Source organism: Hyla sarda, chromosome 1 (assembly GCF_029499605.1).
Source record: "Hyla sarda isolate aHylSar1 chromosome 1, aHylSar1.hap1, whole genome shotgun sequence".
NCBI classification, from domain to species: domain Eukaryota; kingdom Metazoa; phylum Chordata; class Amphibia; order Anura; family Hylidae; genus Hyla; species Hyla sarda.
In genome coordinates, this window is record NC_079189.1 from 559,609,347 (window position 1) to 559,629,605 (window position 20,259).

The following is a 20,259-nucleotide window of genomic DNA, read 5'->3' on the forward strand; positions in this document are numbered from 1 at the left end:
TGGGTGCTATAACCTTAATGAAGAATAATAAGAAATGTCTCCACACAATGTCTCCTCACAATCACCTCAGAACTGACAGGACGGACCGACACCTCAAACTCCGCTCGGTTGCTAGCCAACTAAGAGCGCTCCGCCTCTGCCAGCCTCTCCTTTGCTAGGAGACGCAGGCAGGCGTGGACAGCGAGACGCGTGTGATGACGTCTTACGCTGCACTCGAGGTGAAAGGTCACGTCGGCGTCTGTAGGGTTTTTTTTTTGTGTATTTTTTCGCTGGACGTACTCTCTGCTACTCTTCTTATATTTCTCCTCTCGTTATATGAGATATCCAGCCGCCCGGGCTCTCTCCATGCGGGCGCTGGGGCTCTGCGGGCGAAAGCATGACCCGGAGAGCAGTTAGCAGGAAGAGGAGAGCGGCGCCGGGAGCGGGCCCCGGAGAACAGGTGGGTGACAGGCCGGCCGCGGGACGTAGATCAGGGCCAAGTTACTGGGGGTGTTGGAATGTATGGTTAACGGATTGTTATGTAAGAGAAGGTCAGGGCAGGGCTCACATTACAAGTTAGTCAGTGTTTTACCAAACAGTATGTCTCTAGCTGTAGCAAAACTACAGCTCCCAGCATGCCCGGACAGCCGAAGGCTTTTCTGACATGCTGGGAGTTGTAGTTGTGCAACAGCATCAGACACACTGGGGGAGATTTATCCAAACTAGTCCAGAGAAAAATTGCAACGTTCCCCATAGCATCCAATCAGATTATGTCTTTTCAAAAATGAAAGAAGCAGCTTCTTTCTTCTGGATAGGTTTTTATAAATCTCCCCCATGAACTTTCAGGTGTAGCCATGAACGATATCTCTGCACTTGTAGAAATGTATAGCGGTGCTCTATTTCCTCAGTATAGGCATAAACCACTCTTCAATAAGTAATAAAGATTGTTGGCAGGCACCACATCGTCCTTATTAGGGGGCATTAACACGGAGTAATTCAAGAGGAATTTACTCGAGTTAGGCTGGGTTCACACCACGTTTTAAATACGGCTGGGAGGAGGGGGCGGGGCTTAATCGCGGCGCCTGCACGCAGCCGTATTCTGGAACCGTATTTAATGTATGTCTATGAGCCGACCGGAGTGAACCGCAGCCTCCGGTCGGCTACTTTTTCGGCCATATGCGGTTTCCCGACCGCAGGCAAAAACGTTGTCGACCACGTTTTTGCCTGCGGTCGGGAAACCGCATATGGCCGAAAACGAAGCCGACAGGAGGCTGCGGTTCACTCCGGTCAGCTCATAGACATACATTAAATACGGTTCCCGAATACGGCTGAGTGCGGGGGGGCCGCGATTAAGCCCCGTCCCCTTCCTCCCAGCCGTATACGGGAGCCGTATTTAACAAAACGTGGTGTGAACCCAGCCTTATTCCACTTGAATTCTCCGCTCCAAATTAATGCACATCTCCTCTGCCCATTGACTCTGTTATTTCTGCTGTCCTGTTCACACTGCGGAAATTCTGCTAGCAGAATTCCGACGCTGAATTCCGTTCCGCTTGAAGAAAGAACAAGTTAATTCTTCATGTGGAATCCGCTAGCAGAAATCAATTGAAGTCAATGGTAAAAAAAAAAATTTGCATGAATTTGCAAATTGCGTGCGAATTTCCCGTGCGAATTTCCCCTAAGGATATGGCGCTCCTTAGGGGGTTTATGTACCTGTACAGGAGGGAAGGCCTCCTTTCTTTAGTGCGGCCTTCCCTCTTCTGGTCCCGGGATCCCTGTGCTTCCCACATCTCTTGGGCCGCATGTCGCTGGGATTTACCGGAGCTCTGTATGTAGCAGCATTCCCGTGGCACTTCCTGGCCGGCTGCGTCCTTGTGCAGCAGCTTACGTGGTCCCCCGGGAACCGGGCAAGAAACTTTGGTTCCGGGCAGTACGGAGATGCAGCGGACCGGAAGTTACGTCACGGGGCGCCAAAATTCAAACTGCAGAGCCTAAAGGTAGGGAACCAGCGTCTCCACTGTGTCTGTGCTGTGTTTCTATTCTAACCATGGACTCTCAGGCTTCCTCCAGAGCTGATTCTGCGGAGCAGCCTGTTCCTATGGTCTCTGTAAGTAATATCTTTCCTGCTTATGGATATAGGGCTGCAAAGATAGGTTTCCTCTTTTACTTAGTGGGTCCCTTCTCTCTTTCAGGGAGACAAGGAACCCTCTCAGAAACCTAAAAAGAAATGTGTTATGTGCCTAGCTAAAGAGCCAGAGAAAGGAAAATCCTTATGTAAAAAATGCATTTCTAAAGTGGTACAAGAGGAAAAGTTGGGATCTTCTGAGGATTTGAGGTCGCTTATACGCCAAGAAATTCAGGCTTCTTAAGCAAATTTTAATCCTCTTCAAAATCCTGGTGTTTCTGAAACGCCATCTGGTTCTCATTTAATGGCTCCTTTGGATGTTAATACTTATCCAAAATTACCGTCTGCCTCCTCTCATGCAATTGGTACTGCCTCCTTTCTTCCACCTAGTAACTACCCCGTAGTTCCATCTCAATGTGCTCCTCCTGCTAAAAAAGCAAAAATTATTGATCTATCTGATTCAGAGGAGGATGATCTTGTCTCCAGATCAGATATTGAAGGGGTGGAAGAGGGCGAAGTGGTAAAATTAAAGATGTCATTACAGAGTTCAATTAGTCGTGCATTAAAACAAGCCCTAATATGGGTCTGTAGGTTAAAAAAAAAAGTTATGGATTTTAAAAAGAGAGGAGGAAAAAACAAAAATAAAAATTGTCATGGTCCATAAATGGGCACTGTCAGATATAAAAACTTTTGATATGTTGTAAAGCATGCAAAACCAATAGGTTTTGCAATTGCTTTCATTAAAAATTCATACTGAAATAGCCGGTCAAAGAACTGCCCTCCTGGCTTACATACTTGTCTTACTGTGTCCACTTGTTATCACCTTCGTCATGGACCCACTTCATGATTGACAGGTCTGCTGGTCTAAAGCTGCTGCTTATGTGCTCCTGTAGAGAAAAGGGGGGGGGGGGGGGGCAGAAGCACACTGCCGCCATAACTGAGCAGGAGCCAGAAGATTGAATGGAGGATATATTTATTTAACCCTTTTAGGACCATGGGTTTTTCCGTTTTTGCACTTTTGTTTTTTCCTCCTTACCTTTTAAAAAATCATAACCCTTTCAATTTTGCACCTAAAAATCCATATGATGGCTTATTTTTTGCTCCACCAATTCTACTTTGCAGTTACATCAGTCATTTTACCAAAAATCTACAGCGAAACGAAAAAATGATTGTGCAACAAAATTTAAGAGAAAATTACATTTTGTAAAACTTGGGGGCTTCCGTTTCTACGTAGTACATTATTCGGTAAAAATGACACCTAATCTTTATTCTGTAGGTCCATACAATTAAAATGATACCCTACTTATATAGGTTTGATTTTGTCGTACTTCTGGAAAAAATCACTACTCTACATGCAGGAAAATTTATATGTTTAAAATTGTCATCTTCTGACCCCTATAACTTTTTTTTAAAATTTTCAGTGTATGGGGCAGTATGAGGGCTAATTTTTTGCGCCATGATCTGAAGTTTTTATCGCTACCATTTTTGTATTGATCGGGCTTTTTATTAATTTTTTCATTATATAAAATGGGACCAAAAATACGCCATTTTATGTGCGTACGCCATTGACCCTGCGGTTTAATTAATTAGATTTTTTTTTTATAGTTTGGACATTTACGCACGTGGCGATACCACATATGTTTGTTTTTATTTACATGTTTTTTCTTTTAAATGGGAAAAGGGGATGATTTGGACTTTTATTAAGGAAAGGGTTCAATTACATTTATTAACTTTACATTGCATACACGGATTGCCAGCATTTATACGATTTATACGATCTATTTATACCCAGGACTGTATCTATAACAAGGGGGCATCCTCTATGTTTAGAGGAAAGAAGGTTTCTACACCAGCACAGACAGGGGTTCTTTACTGTAAGAGCAGTGAGACTGTGGAATTCTCTCCCGGAGGAGGTGGTCATGGTGAACTCTGTAAAAGAGTTCAAAACGGGTCTGGATGTATTTTTGGAGAATAACATCGCTGGTAATGTATACTAGATTTATAGGGACAGAGCGTGGATCCAGGGATTTATTCTGATGCTATATTTGGAGTCTGGAAGGAATTTTTACCTCTAGTATGAGGGTTTTTTGCCTTGCTGCCTGCACAGCCCAATGATGTGTGGGCATTCTGGGAGTTGTGGTCTTGCAACAAGTGGAAGAACACAGCCTGCAGCAACACTGCTGAAAATCAGTTTTACCAATCATGTGTCCAGCTGTTACAAAGCTACAACTCGTAGAATGTTTGTGCATGCTAGGAGCTGTAGTTTTGCAAAAGCTGTAGGCACACAGGGAGATTTATCAAAACCTGTGCAAAGGAAACGTTTCCCAGTTGCCCATAGCAACCAATCCGATTGCTTCTCTCATTTTGCAGAGGTCTTGTTAAAAATGAAAGAAGCGATCTGATTGGTTGCTATGGGCAACTGGGCAACTTTTCCTCTGCACAGGTTTTGATAAACCTTCCCCACAGTGTGTGTGTATGTATATATGTGTGTGTGTGTGTGTGTGTGTGTGTGTGTGTGTGTGTGTGTGTGTGTGTGTATATATATATATATATAGATAGATAGATAGATAGCATAAAACCAGAAAGGAAAGAGTTACCCCTCCCAGAGCAGTGAGGGAGGGGGAGGGGTCATCACAGTGAGGACCCACCCCTCTGCTGTAAATGAAAAGTACTTTCACTTTGCAATCACTTCAAGTAAATAAAGTGAATTCTAAGAGTAATATTTTTCATAGACACATAAAGATTACATGTACATGATCAGGATGAGATACTGAGCAACATATAACAGTTACGTTTTTTTGATGGGTGATCTTATAGGTACGCTTTTAAGGCCGAAATGGGCCATGTCCTTAACCCCTTAAGGATGCAGCCCTTAAGGACTCGGACAATTTAATTTTTACGTTTTCGTTTTTTCCTCCTCCCCTTCAAAAAATCAAAACTTTTATATTTTCATCCACAGACTAGTATGAGGGCTTGTTTTTTGTGGAAGGGGATGTGTGTTTTAAACTTTTATTAAACTTAATTTTTTTTTAATACACTTTATTAGTCCCTTAGGGGACTTTAAGAAGGAATAATTAGATTCCTCATACAGATCAATGTAGTTCCATAGAACTCCATTGATTTGTGTGAGCTTCTCATTTGGTTGAGCCTGCCCCAGGCATGTTCAATCAAATATAGATCCACGGCAGCCATGGAAGAAGTGAGCCCTCCGGCTACCTCCACAGTTGATCGCGGGGGACGATCCACTCCACTGGACCACCAGGAATGGTTAAAAAGTCAAAGTTGACAGTGGCGATCTAAAGGGTTAATATCCGCATACCGGCTATTAGCAACGACCCCAGCTACAGCAATCAGCTTGAGGCATCCTGGTTGGAAAACACTGCTAAGGATTGTGCTAACCTTTCTGATTTTAATGTTAAGAGCAGTAGTAGGATAGCTAAAGCAGCTTTAGAGTGTCAAAATGGTCCCTAATATTATAGGTACTTGTGCTTAGCTGACTCACAATTATTTCTCATTTTGCAGGCTGATTGGGACCATGTCACCCAGAAGCGGAGGAGGCTTCCTCCAGAGAAGAAGTCCATGGTGTTTTACCTGAAGACAAGGGAGCTGAAGGCTCATGATGACCCCAGTTACCACCGCCTGTTACGTGGCTGCGCTGCTCAGGCTCTGCCTGGCATCCTGAAGGAGAGGGAGTTTCAGCTTGGGACCCTCAATAAAGTATTCGCGTCGCAATGGCTAAACCACCGTCAAGTCGTCTGTGGAACCAAATGCAATACGGTATGCAAAGTTTTTACATTTCTGTTCACCGGCTACACTTGATATTGGGTGTGTGTAGATACATATTATAATGCTGGCGAGATAGAGAGAGAGAGATGGAGAGAGAGAGATGGAGAGAGAGAGATGGAGAGAGAGAGATGGAGAGAGAGAGATGGAGAGAGAGAGATGGAGAGAGAGAGATGGAGAGAGAGAGATGGAGAGAGAGAGATGGAGAGAGAGAGATGGAGAGAGAGAGATGGAGAGAGAGAGATGGAGAGAGAGAGATGGAGAGAGAGAGATGGAGAGAGAGATAGAGATATATATATATATATATATATATATATATATATATATATATATATATATATATATATATATAGTGTGAATCGCCAAGAATTTGGCGATTCGATTCGAATCGCGATACCAGTGTGGCGATTCGACATATCGCGATACCGTCTAGGTGACGATAAATCACGATATATCCCGATATATCGCCCACCTGGGAGCATTCATAGATCCCAATAGACGCCGCTGTCAGCTTTGACAGCGGTGATCTAGTACTCCGGTGCTCACTTTTCTCATGTTATCCCGTCCGGGCTGCAAAATAAAATAAAACGCACTTTCTCTTACCTGCCAACGAGCCCCCGGAGCTCCGGTACACTCCGGTACAGGTGTTCGGTCCCCGGGCTGTATTCTTCTTACTTCCTGTTAGTCCGGCACGTCACATGGAGCTTCAGCCTATCACCAGCGGAGGCGGGACATCGCTGCGGCCAGTGATAGGCTGAAGCTCCATGTGACGTGCCGGACTAACAGGAAGTAAGAAGAATACAGCCCGGGGACCGAACACCTGTACCGGAGCTCCGGGGGCTCGTTGGCAGGTAAGATAAAGTGCGTTTTATTTTGCAGCCTGGATAGGATAAAATGAGAAAAGTGCGCACCGGATACTCCTTTAATAGCCAGCCTCGGCGATTGCCGCATGCTGGCTATTAGCGGCGGCCCCCGGCTACTGAAATCAGCCGGGGGTCGCATAGTACGGAGTGGGCACGAGTCGGAGCCCGCTCCATAGCCGTGTCAGATCCGGCCTGCCCGGCTCCACAAATGTGGAACTTTTATCTCCTGATGCCCAAGACATGACATGCTGTTCCGGGCGTCCGCAGATAAAAATTCCACATCCCTAAAAGAATCGATTCAAAAATATTTTGAATCGATTCTGTATCGGCAAATGAAAAAATCGCGATTATCGCGAGAATCGATTTTTTTCTTACATCCCTAATATATATAATAATATATCATAGTGTGTGGAGATTTATTATAATATATAGTGGAGTGTCCTTATAAAAATTATTTCAGGGACTTAGGCCGCAAGGACCTCCAAGGTAATATTTTCTGAAATTTTACCTGTACCACGAGCCAACAAATGGCTCAGAATCTGGTGTAGGAAGGAGAGGATTTGGTTCATGGAGAAATGGGCTAACTTCTCTGTCAGATACAGGCTCTACTTGGACTTAATATTAACCAACAGACCTGACAGAGTAATGTGCAGGTAGAAGGACCCCTAGGAAATAGTCATCATAATATAATACATTATAATTTGTTCTTCAATAAGGGAACCTCTCGAGGGGCCACAAGAACAATTAACTTTAGCAAGGCAAAGTTTGATCAGAGAAGCACGTAACAATATAATTTGGGATAATGTCCTCAAAAACAAAGATACTGACACTAAATGGGAGACTTAAAAAATATTCTAAATTATCACGGTAAAAGGTACATGCCTAAAGACATATGCCTGGAAAACTCACCCCCAACTCAAGAGTTACTACATTCCCTTCTACTGAATAGAACTCTACACTTTCTACACATACAGGCTATACAGGGCATGTGCCGGGCATTGCTCAAGGTGTACGTCGTCAGGAAAGACCCCACTTGGTTGGAAACAGCATCGCAGTCAGCAGCAGAATCTAAAATTAGACTCCCATTTATTAGTTCCCATATCAATAGAGAAGGGGGAGATGCTTATCCTTTGTACCTATTGTCCTGGGAGAAAGAATTGGGTTTGTCACTGACGACGGAGGAAAAGTCAGTGGTATTAAAAAAACTCCCATGGCTTTTCAAAATGTGTGAAACTCCAAGAAAACCAATTTAAGCTCATCTCAACATGGTATAGGACCCCTGAACGATTATATAATTGGGGCCTCTCCCCTACGGGTGAATGTTGAAGAGGCTGTAAGCAAACTGGCTCTCTATCACACTTGTTGTGGACTTGCCCGTCAATCACTGATTATTGGAAGGCAGTGGGACAACACATAGACTTGATTCTAGGCAGAAAAGTACACTTGACCCCACAGCTAGTGCTCTTGGGTTTACTCCATGGGGGAAATACCCTGCACAAACACCTACTTCTGGCTCATCTGTTGGCAGCGGCAACATTATTAATACCTCTCCACTGGAGACAGCCTAACCCCCCCCAACTTTGCAAGAATGGCTAGCAAAGGTAGCCAGTATTTGTAGATTAGAAGAACTATCTAGCTGGAGTATCCGCTCATACGACAAATACTTCAAAACGTGGTAGCCTTGGATTCACTTCAAGGAGACAATACAGGCAAATATTGACACAGCAGGAGCTGGTAACACCTCAGTATCCCAGTGCAATCAGTAGACCCATGACATAGTCCATTGACCTACCCTTCACCCCCCCCCCCCCCCCTCTCCCCCACTTTTCTCTCATCTCCTACTTGTTCTCCTTCTATACCTTTCACTTTACCTCTCTTCTTTTTCTTTCCTACTCGCTAATTGTTTACCTTAGCAATTTAGATACAAATGACTTTCAATAGTTTGTTGATTTAATTCGATAAGTGAAAGATACACAGAACGTCTTTTTACTGCAGCCCTTTGACGCAGTCTGAGGTAACGCTAGACAGATTACTTCTAATCCATATTAAGAAATGTATACCCATATGACAGCACCTTTAGTTGCCTCAGATTGTGAACAGGAGCACATTGTATCTTCGAAGGTATTGACTTTTTCGATTCATGCTCAAGCAATGTTGATTTACAGCTTTGTCAATTTATGCTTCACAACTTTGTGTTATATTGGTTGAAAAAACAAAATAAAGATTTGGAAAAAAAAAAGGGTCATGAATAGGAGAAAACCAACGTGGATCAATAAAAATGTTAAGGGGCAATAAATGACAAAAAAAAAAAAAATTTAAAGGGGTATTCCAGGTAAAAACTTTTTTTTATAAATCAACTGGCTCCGGAAAGTTAAACAGATTTGTAAATTACTTCTATTAAAAAATCTTAATCCTTCCAATAGTTATTAGCTTCTGAAGTTTTCTGTCTAACTGCTCAATGTTGATGTCACGTCCCGGGAGCTGTGCATGATGGGAAAATATCCCCATAGGAGCTGCACAGCTCCTGGGACGCGAGTCATCAGAAGGCAGTTAGACAGAAATAGCAACTCCACTTCAGAAGCTAATATCTATTGGAAGGATTAAGATTTTTTAATAGAAGTAATTCACAAATCTGTTTAACTTTCCGGAGCCAGTTGATATATAAAAAAAAAAGTTTGGGCCTGGAATACCCCTTTAAGCTACTGAAACAGGACGGCAGTGAAGAAGCATTAAAAATCTATAGAGAAAAAATGTAGAATATGATTGATATATAAAAAAAAAAAAAAAAAAAAAAAAATACAGATAAAAGCCACAAAAGTCGAGACAGACTCATTGCCAAGGAGAAGAAAACAAACCCCCAAATGTTCTTTAACTATGTAAATAGCAGAAAGGTTAAAAATTAAAGTGTTGGCCCTTTAAAAAGTGATGAGGGAGAAATTATAGACGGGAATCAGGAAAAAGCTAATATATTAAACACATTGTTCCCCACTATATTCATAGAGGAAATTAAATGCCAGGTGATATACAGCGAGATAAAGTAAACTGCCCAGTACAGGTCACCTGTCTAGCCCAGGAAGAAGTACAGCGCCGCCTACAAAAAATCAAAATAGTCAAATCACCAGGTCCAGATGTCATTCACCCCCGTGTTCTAAGGGAGTTAAGTAAAGTGATAAACAGACCCCTATTTCTAATAGTCCAGGACTAATACTTAGGGACTGTTCCCCAGGACTGGCGCATAGCACATGTGGTGCCAATATTTAAAAAGGGGTCAAAAAGTGACACCGGCAATTACAGACCTGTTAGTTTAACCTCCGTTGTAAATTCTTTGAGGGTTTTCTAAGAGATGCTATTTTAGAGTATCCTGATAAAAATAAATAAATGTGTGACTCCATATCAGCATGACTTTATGAGGGATCTGTCCTGTCAAACTAACCTGATAAGCTATTATGAGGAGGTGAGCTCCAGACTGGACCAGGGGCAATCACTGGATGTCGTATATCTGGATTTTTTCCACAGTGCCACATAAAAGATTGGTGCATAAAATGAGAAGGATTGGACTGGGGGAGAATGTGTGTAAGTGGGTAGGTAACTGGCTCAGTGATAGCAAACAGAGGGTGGTTATTAATGGTACTTATTCTGATTGGGTGACTGTTACTAGTGGGGTACCACAGTGGTCAGTCTTGTGTTCTATTCTATTTAATATATTTATTAATGATCTTGTAGAGGGAATAGTAAATTAGCAATCTTTGCAGATGATACTTAACTCCGTAAAGTGGTCAACACAATAGAGGACAGTGCACTGTTACAAATTGATCTGGATAGGTTGGAGGTTTGGGCTGGGAAGTGGCAGATGAGGTTCAAGACTTATAAATGTAAGGTAATGCACATGGGGAAGAATAATCCAGGCTGGGGTTATGTATTAAATGGGAGCACACTTGGGACGACTGACATGGAAAAGGACTTGGGAGTCTTAGTTAATAGTAAATTTTAGGGATCGACCGATTATCGGTTTGGCCGATGATATCAGCCGATAATCATGATTTTGGACATTATCGGTATTGGCAATTACCTTGCCGATAATACCCCAGCCAGAGACGACCGTCGCCGCCGCTGCCCCATTGTCTCCCCATCCTCTGGCCACATGCCGCCGCTGCTGCCCCATCGCCTCCCCCCATCCTCGGTGTTATAATTACCTGTTCCCGGGGTCCGCGATACTTCTGGCTCCTGCGCTGTTGCTGTGCGCTGCACTGCGTAATGACGAGTGACGTCCCCAACGTGACATCGCCGTCAGTGCGCACAGTGACAGGGCAGGATGCTGACTGAGCCAGAAGTATCGCGGACCCCAGGAACAGGTAATTATAACACTGGGGATTAGGGATCTACCGATTATCGGTACGGCCGATATTATCGGCCGATAATCACGATTTTGGGCATTATCGGTATCGGCAATTACCTTGCCGATAAGCCGATAATGCACCGCCCAACTGTGGTGGTTAGACTCAGGACACCAGGACAGGCAGGGGGAGAGAAGCGGGCTGCGGTCTCTGGCCCGGCAAGAGCCGCTGCAGTTCATTGACTTTAAAGCGCCCGCTTTAAATCATTGATCTGCAACGGTTTCTGCCCCGCCGGGGGGGTATGAAATAGCCGATAACTTATACCGGAATATCTGTATAAGTAATCGGCTATCGGCCTGAAAGGTGACAGATAATCGGTATCGGCCCTAAAAAAAAAATCATCGGTCGATCCCTAGTAAATTTATCTGTAGTGACCAGTGTCGGGCAGCTGCTGCCAAGGTAAATAAAATCATGGGGTGCATCAATAGGGGCATAGATGCCCACGACAAGGAAATAATTCTACTACTGTACAAATCACTCGTCAGACCACACATAGAATACTGTGTACAGTACTGGGCACCAGTACAACCTATTTTTCAACCTATTTAATATAATATGCTTTATATATTGAGAGAAAGTCAGAGAATGGTGATCTTGTTTTTTTTCTTTTTTAAAGGGGTGCTCCGGTGCTTACACATCTTATCCCCTATCCAAATGATAGGGGATAAGATGCCGGATTGCGGGAGTCCCGCCGCTGGGGACTCCCGGGATCTTGCATGCGGCACCCCGTTTGTAATCAGTCCCCGGAGCGTGTGTGCTCCGGGTCTGATTACGGGCGACTACCAGGACTGATTACAAACGGGGTGCCGTGTGCAAGATCCCGGGGGTGCCCAGCGGTGGGACTCCTGTGATCAGGCATCTTATCCCCTATCCTTTGGATAGGGGATAAGATGTCTAAGCACCGGAGTACCCCTTTAAATCTGTTCCTGGTCTTGCAGAGGATATTTACAGTTTTGCATAAAATGGTTTGCTGATGGTGGTAAAGGGGTAGTCAAGTGAAAAATTAACTCATCCCATATCTGCAGAACATAATTGTCTGATCCCGGGGGTCCAACTGCTGGGACCCCTGCGATCTTCTGCCTAACGTCCTGGCTCTGTAAGAGGAGCGTGTGCTACAAACCCCTGCCATTAGACACTCGTCCCCTATTCTGTTGGGGAGCATGCTGGGAGTTGTAGTTTTGGAAAAGCTGGAGGCACCCTGATTATAAATACTGGGTTAGGCTATCAATATTAGATTGACAGGGCTCCAACTCCATGTACATTTGCTGATCAGGTGTTTGATGGAGCTGAGTTCTATATTGTACTTATTAATAGCTACAATGCAAGGTCCTACCCAAGTTAATGAGGCTACATCGGATAATCACTTTAAAGTGTAACTCCTCAGTTTTGCAACAGCTGGAGGCATATGATTGGTAAAACTCGAATTTACAGCAGTGTTGCTGCAGGTTGTGTTCCTCCTACTGTTGCAAAACTACAACTCCCAGCATGCCCACACATCATTTGGCTGTGCAGGCATGCTGGGAGTTGTAGTTTTGCAACAGCTGGAGGCATATTATTGTAGTCCCCTGTATTAGATTCATTTACTAAGATTGGAGTGTAGGTTTCTCTGTGGGTTTTAATTCCCTACAATTTATCTTCCACGGTATTTACTAAGATTTCCCTACATTTTCCACTTTCCCTACACTTTGCTTTTTTTTTTATTTTTTTTATTCATGCTCTGATCTGTAGGGTTTTCCTCAGCTAAAATCCACCACATTTTATGTGGAAACCTTACTATATATGTAGTTTTTTGTGAAAATGTCGGGTACATGCCCCTTTTCAGAGATCACGCCCCTTTTCTCTGGCGGCCACGCCCATTTTTCGGGTTTTCTTAGCAAAATGGAGAGTTAGTCGGGGTTTTTTCAATTCTGGCGCAGACAGAATTTCTGGCACACAATTCGACAAAACAAGTCATGTTTGCAATAGTAAATGAGGGCCATTGAATTCATTTACTCATAGACATGCACATTACCTAGACAACACAGATTTACACATACATACATATATATGCAGGAACACTTAATTTTTTAATAAAAAATCCTCCATCCAGTCCCCATCTTCAGTCACCAGCTTCTTTCATCATCTGCTCACAGGTAGCAATGTGCACCTGCCCCTCCCCCCTTGTCCTCACACAGGAGATTGTGAAGTAAATACAGACAGTGAGGGAGGCAATCACAGCAGCTTTAGATCTGCAGACCTGTCAATCATGGAGTGGGTCCATGACGTAGGTGATGACGAGTGGACACAACCAGGCTGGTATGTATCACAGGAGGCAGGGAGGCAGTTTTTTGACTGGGTTTTTCAGTATGAAATACTGAAAAATGTTTTAATGAAAGCAATTGCAAAACCTATCAAAAGTTTTTATATCTGACATTGCCCATTTAAGGCCCAAATGGGCAGAGTTCTTAACCACTTAAGGACCAAGGACGTACCCGAGGGACCGCTTATATTGATCAGCAGGCACCCCTTGCGATTTGCGGTGAATTCACAACTGCGATTTGCGGCGATTCTGGGTCATACGGGTCTCCAGTGACCCGGAAAATAAGGGGAATTGGGGTTGTCCAAGACACCCACGATCCCCCTGAAGGGATAGGAGTGAGGTGGCAGAGGTACCACCCCTCCTATCCCTGCTATTGGTCGTCAAGAAGCCATGACCAATAGCAGATCGGGGGCGGGGGGGTTAACTTTTGGTTTCCCCGCTCTGCCCACCCACAGTAGGCCGGGCAGAACGGGGGAACCGACGAGGATCGGTGGCGGCAGCGGGCGGCGATCTGCGGCAGAAGAGGACGGCAATGCGGCTGGATCCTACGGAAGCCGGTGAGTTGCCTAGCAACATCTGGAGGGCTACTGTTTGAGACTGCTATACAGTGGTCTCTAAACTGTAGCCCTCCAGATGTTGCAAAACTGCAAATCCCAGCATGCCCACCCAGAAAACGGCTGTATTGGCATGCTGGGAGTTGTAGTTGCGTACCTCCAGCTGTTGCTTAACTACATCTCCCAGCATACCCTTCGGCGATCAGTACATGCTGGGAGTTGTAGTGTTGCAACAGCTGGAGGCACACTGGTTGGAAAGTACTGAGTTAGGTTACAGAACCTAACTGAAGGTTTTCCAACCAGTGTGCCTCCAGCTGTTGCAAAACTACAACTCCCAGCATGTATGGTCTGTCAGTACATGCTCGGAGTTGTAGTTTTGAAACAGCTGGAGGTTTGTCCCCCATGTGAATGTACAGGGTACATTCACACAGGCAGGTTTACAGTAAGTTTTCTGCTTGAAGTTTGAGCTGCTGCAAATTTTTCGCTACAGCGCAAACTCCTAGCGGGAAACTCACCGTAAACCCGCCAGTGCGAATGGACCCTAAAAACACTGCACTACATTAAAGGGGTACTCCGCCCCTAGACATCTTATCCCCTATCCAAAGGATGGGGGATAAGATGTCAGATCGCCGCGGTCCCGCTGCTGGGGAGCCCCGGGATCCCCGCTGCAGCACCCCACTATCATTACGGCACAGAGAGAGTTCACTCTGTGCGTAATGGCGGACGATACAGGGGACGGAGCAGCGTGACGTCAAGGCTCCGCCCCTCGTGACATCACGGCCCGTCCCCTTAATGAAAGTCTATGGCAGGGGACGTGATGTCAAGAGGGACTGAGCCTTGACGTCACGCTGCTCAGTCCCCTATATCGTCCATCATTACGTGCAGAGCGAACTCGCTCTGTGCTGTAATGATAGCGGGGTGCTCCCCAGCAGCGGGACCCCGGCGATCTGACATCTTATCCCCTATCCTTTGGATAGGGGATAAGATGTCTAAGGGTGGAGTACCCCTTTAACACAAAATAAAGGGTAAAACACTAGTATGCCATCCATGTGTTTTTTTTGTTTTTGTTTTTTTAACCTGTTCTGGCACCATAGGGGCTTCCTAAATACGACATGCCCCCCAAAAACCATTTCAGCAAAATTTGCTTTCCGAAAGCCAAATGTGAAGAAGATTTTGAATTTTCTCTTTCACTTTTGCTGCTATTCCTGTGAAACACATAAAGGGTTAAAGGGGTTATCCAGGAAAAAACTTTTTTTTTTATATATATCAACTGGCTCCAGAAAGTTAAACAGATTTGTAAATTACTTCTGTTAAAAAATCTTAACTTCAGAAGCTCATAAGTACTGAAAGGATTAAGGTTGTTCTTTTCTGTCTAAGTGCTCTCTGATGACACGTGTCTCGGGAACCGCCCAGTTTAAAGCAAATCCCCATAGCAAACCTCTTCTAAACTGGGCGGTTCCCGAGACACGCATCATCAGAGAGCACTTAGACGGAAAAGAACAACCTTAACTTCAGAAGCTCATAAGTACTGAAAGGATTAAAACATTTTAATAGACGTACCATATTTATCGGCGTATAACACGCACTTTTTAGGCTAAAATTTTTAGCCTAAAGTCTACCTGCGTGTTATACGCCGATAAGCCGCTGCAGTTCATTGATTTAAAGCGGGTGCTTTAAATCAATGAACTGCAGCGGCTTTGCAGGTGCAGAGACCGCCAGCGCTGTCGGCTTCTCTGCCCCTGCCTGTCCTGGGGTCTAGAGCCCTACTGCTGTCCCTTCTCTCCCCCTGGCTATCGGCGCCGCTGCCCGTTCTCTCCCCCTGACTATCTGTGCAATGGGGCAGCGGCGCCGACAGACGGGGAGAGAAGGCAGCACCCATTGCCGGCGCCGCTGCCCCGTTGCCTCCCCCATCCCCGGTTGCGTAATTACCTGTTGCCAGGGTCGGGTCCTTGCTGCTTCAGGCCTCCGGTGTGCGTCCCTTGCGTCGTTGCTATGCGCTGCACGGCGCGGTGCAATGACGTCACTCGTAGTAGACACATTGTATTTGTGAATCAAAATATAATTTATTTGGAAGGTCTGTTTTCCTTACAAGCAGAGAGCTTCAAAGTTAGAAAAATGCTAAATTTTTCCATCAAATTTTAGATTTTATCATCAAGAAATGATGCAAGTATTGACAAAATATTACCACTAACATAAAGTAAAATATGTCACGAAAAAACAATCTAGGAATCAGAATGAAAAGTAAAAGCATCACAGAGTTATTAATGCTTAAAGTTACAGTGGTCAGATGTGCGAAAAACGCTCTTGGCCTTAAGGCCAAAATGTGCCTGGTCTTTAAGTGGTTAAAGGGGTACTCTGGTACTTATTAGCTGCTGAATACTACATTAAAAATTATTTTCTTTTTGGAACACAGTGCTCTCTGCTCACTTCATTACCACAGTGCTCTCTGCTGACATCTCTGTCCATTTTAGAAACTGTCCAGAGCAGCATATGTTTGCTATGGGGATTTTCTTCTACTCTGGACAGTTCTTAAAATGGACAGAGGTGTCAGCAGAGAGCACTGTGTTCTAAAAATATAATAATTTCCTCTGTAGTATTCAGCTGCTAATAAGTACTGGAAGGATTAAGATTTTTTTTTTAATAGAAGTCATTTACAAATCTGTTTAACTTTCTGGCACCAGTTGATTTAAAAAAAAAAAAAAAATTCCATTGGAGTATCCCTTTAACCCCTTAAGGAACAGGCCATTTTACACCTTAGGACCCGAGCGTTTTTTGCACATCTGACCATTGTCACTTTAAACATGAATAACTCTGGAATGCTTTTAGTTATCATTCTGATTCCGAGATTGTTCTTTCGGGACATATTCTACTTTAACATAGTGGTAACATTTTGTGGTAACTTGCATCCTTTCTTGGTGAAAAATCCCAAAATTTGATGAAAAATTTGAAAACTTAGCATTTTTCTAACTTTGAAGCTCTCTGCAGACATGCTTGTAAGGAAAATGGATATTCAAAATAATAATTTTTTTTTGATTCACATTTCCAATATGTCTACTTAATGTTTGAATCCTAAAATTGACAAGTTTTTACTTTTGAAAGACACCAGAGGGCTTCAAAGTTCAGCAGCAATTTTCCAATTTTTCACAAAATTTTCAAACTCACTATTTTTCAGGGGCCAGTTCAGGTTTGAAATGGATTTGAAGGGTCTTCATATTAGAAATACCCCACAAATGACCCCATTATAAAAACTGCACCCCCCCCAAAAGTATTCAAAATGACATTTAGTAGGTGTCTTAACCCTTTAGGTGTTTCACAGCATTAGCAGCAAAATGAAGGAGAAAATTTACACTCTCATGTTCTTGTAAACCCAATATTTGAATTTTTATAAGGGGTAAAAGGAGAAAATGTGTATACTTGTATTTGTAGCACAATTTCTCTCGAGTAAGGACATACCTCATATGTCTATGTAAATTGTTCGGCGGGCGCAGTAGAGGGCTCAGAACAGAAGCGAAGGAGCGACAAGGGGATTTTGGAGAGTACGTTTTTCAGAAATGGTTTTTGGGGGGCATGTTGCATTTAGGAAGCCCCTATGGTGCCAGAACAGCAAAAAAAAAACACATGGCATACCATTTTGGAAACTAGACCCCTTGAGGGACGTAACAAGCAATAAAGTGAGCCTTAATACCCCACAGGGGTTTCACGACTTTTGCATATGTAAAAAAAAATTAATATTTTTTCACTAAAATGTGTGTCCCCCCAAATTTCACATTTTTGCAAGGGTTAACAGCAGAAAATACCCCCCAAAATTTGTAACCCCATCTCTTCTGAGTATGGAGGTACCCCATAAGTTGACCTGAAGTGCTCTACGGGCGAACTACAATGCTCAGAAGAGGAGGAGCACCATTGAGCTTTTGGAAAGAGAATTCGTTTGGAATGGTAGTCAGGGGCCATGTGCATTTACAAAGCCCCCCGTGGTGCCTGAACAGTGGACCCCCCCACATGTGACCCTATTTTGGAAACTACACACCTCACAGAATTTAATAAGTGGAGCACTGAGCATTTACACACCACTGGCGTTTGACAGATCTTTGGAACAGTGGGCTGTGCAAATGGAAAATAAAGTTTTTAATTTTCACGGATCACTGTTCCAAAAATCTGTCAGACACCTGTGGGGCGTAAATGCTCACTGCACCCCTTATTACATTACATGAGGGGTGTAGTTTCCAAAATAGGGTCACATGTGGGGGGGGGGGGGGGGTCCATTGTTCTGGTATCATGGGGGCTTTGTAAACACAAGTGGCCTTCAATTCCGGACAAATTTTCTCTTCAAAATCCCAATGGCGCTCCTTCTCTTCTGAGCATTATAGTGCACCCATAGAGCACTTTACATCCACATATGGGGTATGTTCTTACTCAAAAGAAATGGGGTTACAAATTTTGGGTGGCTTTTTTCCTATTTTCACTTGTGAAAATGAAAAATTTAGGGTGACACCAGCATTTTAGTGAAAAAAAAATAAATATATTTTTCATTTTCCCATCCAACTTTAATGAAAATTTGTCAAACACCTGTGGGCTGTTCAGGCTCACTATACCCCTTGTTACGTTCCGTGAGGAGTGTCTTTTCCAAAATGGGGTCACATGTGGGTATGTATGTTTTTGGGTTTATGTCAGAACCGCTGTAAAATCAGCCACCCCTGTGCAAATCACCAATTTAGGCCTCAAATGTACATGGTGCGCTCTCACTCCTGAGCCTTGTTGTGCATCCGCAGAACATTTTATGCCCACATATGGGGTATTTCCGTATTCAGGAGAAATTGCGTTACAAATTTTGGGGGTCTTTTTTTCCTTTTACCTCTCGTGAAAATAAAAAGTAAAGGACAACACCAGCATGTTAGTGTAAAAACTTTTTTTTTTTTTTTCACACTAACAGGCTGGTGTAGACCCCAACTTTTCTTTTTCATAAGGGGTAAAAGGGGAAAAAAAGCCCCCAAAATTAGTAGTGCAATTTCTCCCGAGTACGGAGATACCCCATACGTGGCACTAAACGGTTTCCTTGAAATACGACTGGGCTCTGAAGTGAGAGAGCGCCATGCGCATTTGAGGACTAAATTAGGGATTGCACAGGGGTGGACATAGGGGTATTCTACGCCAGTGATTCCCAAACAGGGTGCCTCCAGCTGTTGCTAAACTCCCAGCATGTCTGGACAGTCAGTGGCTGTCCGGAAATGCTGTGAGTTGTTGTTTTGCAACAGCTGGAGACTCTGTTTTGGAAACACTGCCATACGATGCGTTTTTTTATTTTTATTGGGGGGACAGTGTAAGGGGGTGTATATGTAGTGTTTTACCCTTTATTATGTGGTAGTGTAGTGTAGTGTTTTTGGGGTACGTTCACACTGGCGGAGGTTTACAGTGAATTTACCGCTAGGAGTTTGTGCTGCGGCGAAAAATTTGCTGCAGCTCATACTTGAAATAGTAAACTTACTGTAAACCCCCCAGTGGGAATGTACCCTGTACATTCACATGGGGGGGCAAACCTCCAGCTGTTTCAAAACTACAACTCCCAGCATGTACTGACAGACCGTGCATGCTGGGAGTTGTACTTTTGCAACAGCTGGAGGCACACTGGTTGGAAAATACTGAGTTAGGTAACAGAACCTATTTTCCAACCAGTGTGTCCTCCAGCTGTTGCAAAACTTCAACTCCCAGCATGTACTGATCGCCGAAAGGCATGCTGGGAGATGTAGTTGCCTGCCTCCAGCTGTTGCATAACTACAACTCCCAGCATGCAGAGACAGCTGTTTGCTGTTTAGGCATGCTGGGAAATGAAGTTTTGCAACATCTGGAGGGTTACAGTTTAGAGACCACTATAGTGGTCTCAGACTGTAGCCCTCCAGATGTTGCTTAGTAACTCACCGGCTTCCGTCGGATCCAGGGAGTTGCGTCGCCATCCTCTTCTTCCGCTGATTGTCGCCTGCTGCCGTCGCCGATGGGTAAGTGGATCTTCGGCGCCGGTCCCTGTCGGTTTCCCCGTCCTGCCCTGCCTATTGTGGGTGGGCAGAACGGGGAAACCAAAAGTAAACCCCTCCGCCCCCGATCTGCTATTGCTGGTCGCGTCTAGACCACCAATAGCAGAGATGGGAGGGGTGGCACCTCTGCCACCTCACTCCTATTGCTTCAAGGGGATCGTGGGTGTCTAGGACATCCGCAATCCCCTTTATTTTCCGGGTCACTATAGACCCGTATGATCCGGAATAGCTGCAAATCG

The 20,259-nt window shown here is 44.1% G+C and overlaps 1 protein-coding gene across 1 annotated transcript in view; it reads left to right on the forward strand.

Moving 5' to 3' along the window:
- The first annotated feature begins 231 nt into the window (after positions 1–231).
- DCAF12 (DDB1 and CUL4 associated factor 12) overlaps positions 232–20,259 on the forward strand; it is a 75,896-nt gene continuing 55,868 nt past the window's right edge. Inside the window, exons 1-2 of the mRNA XM_056542622.1 lie at positions 232–439; positions 5,624–5,878. Of these exons, the coding sequence (XP_056398597.1) occupies positions 377–439; positions 5,624–5,878 (318 nt within the window). The 5' untranslated portion in view covers positions 232–376. The remainder of the gene's footprint in view (positions 440–5,623; positions 5,879–20,259) is intronic.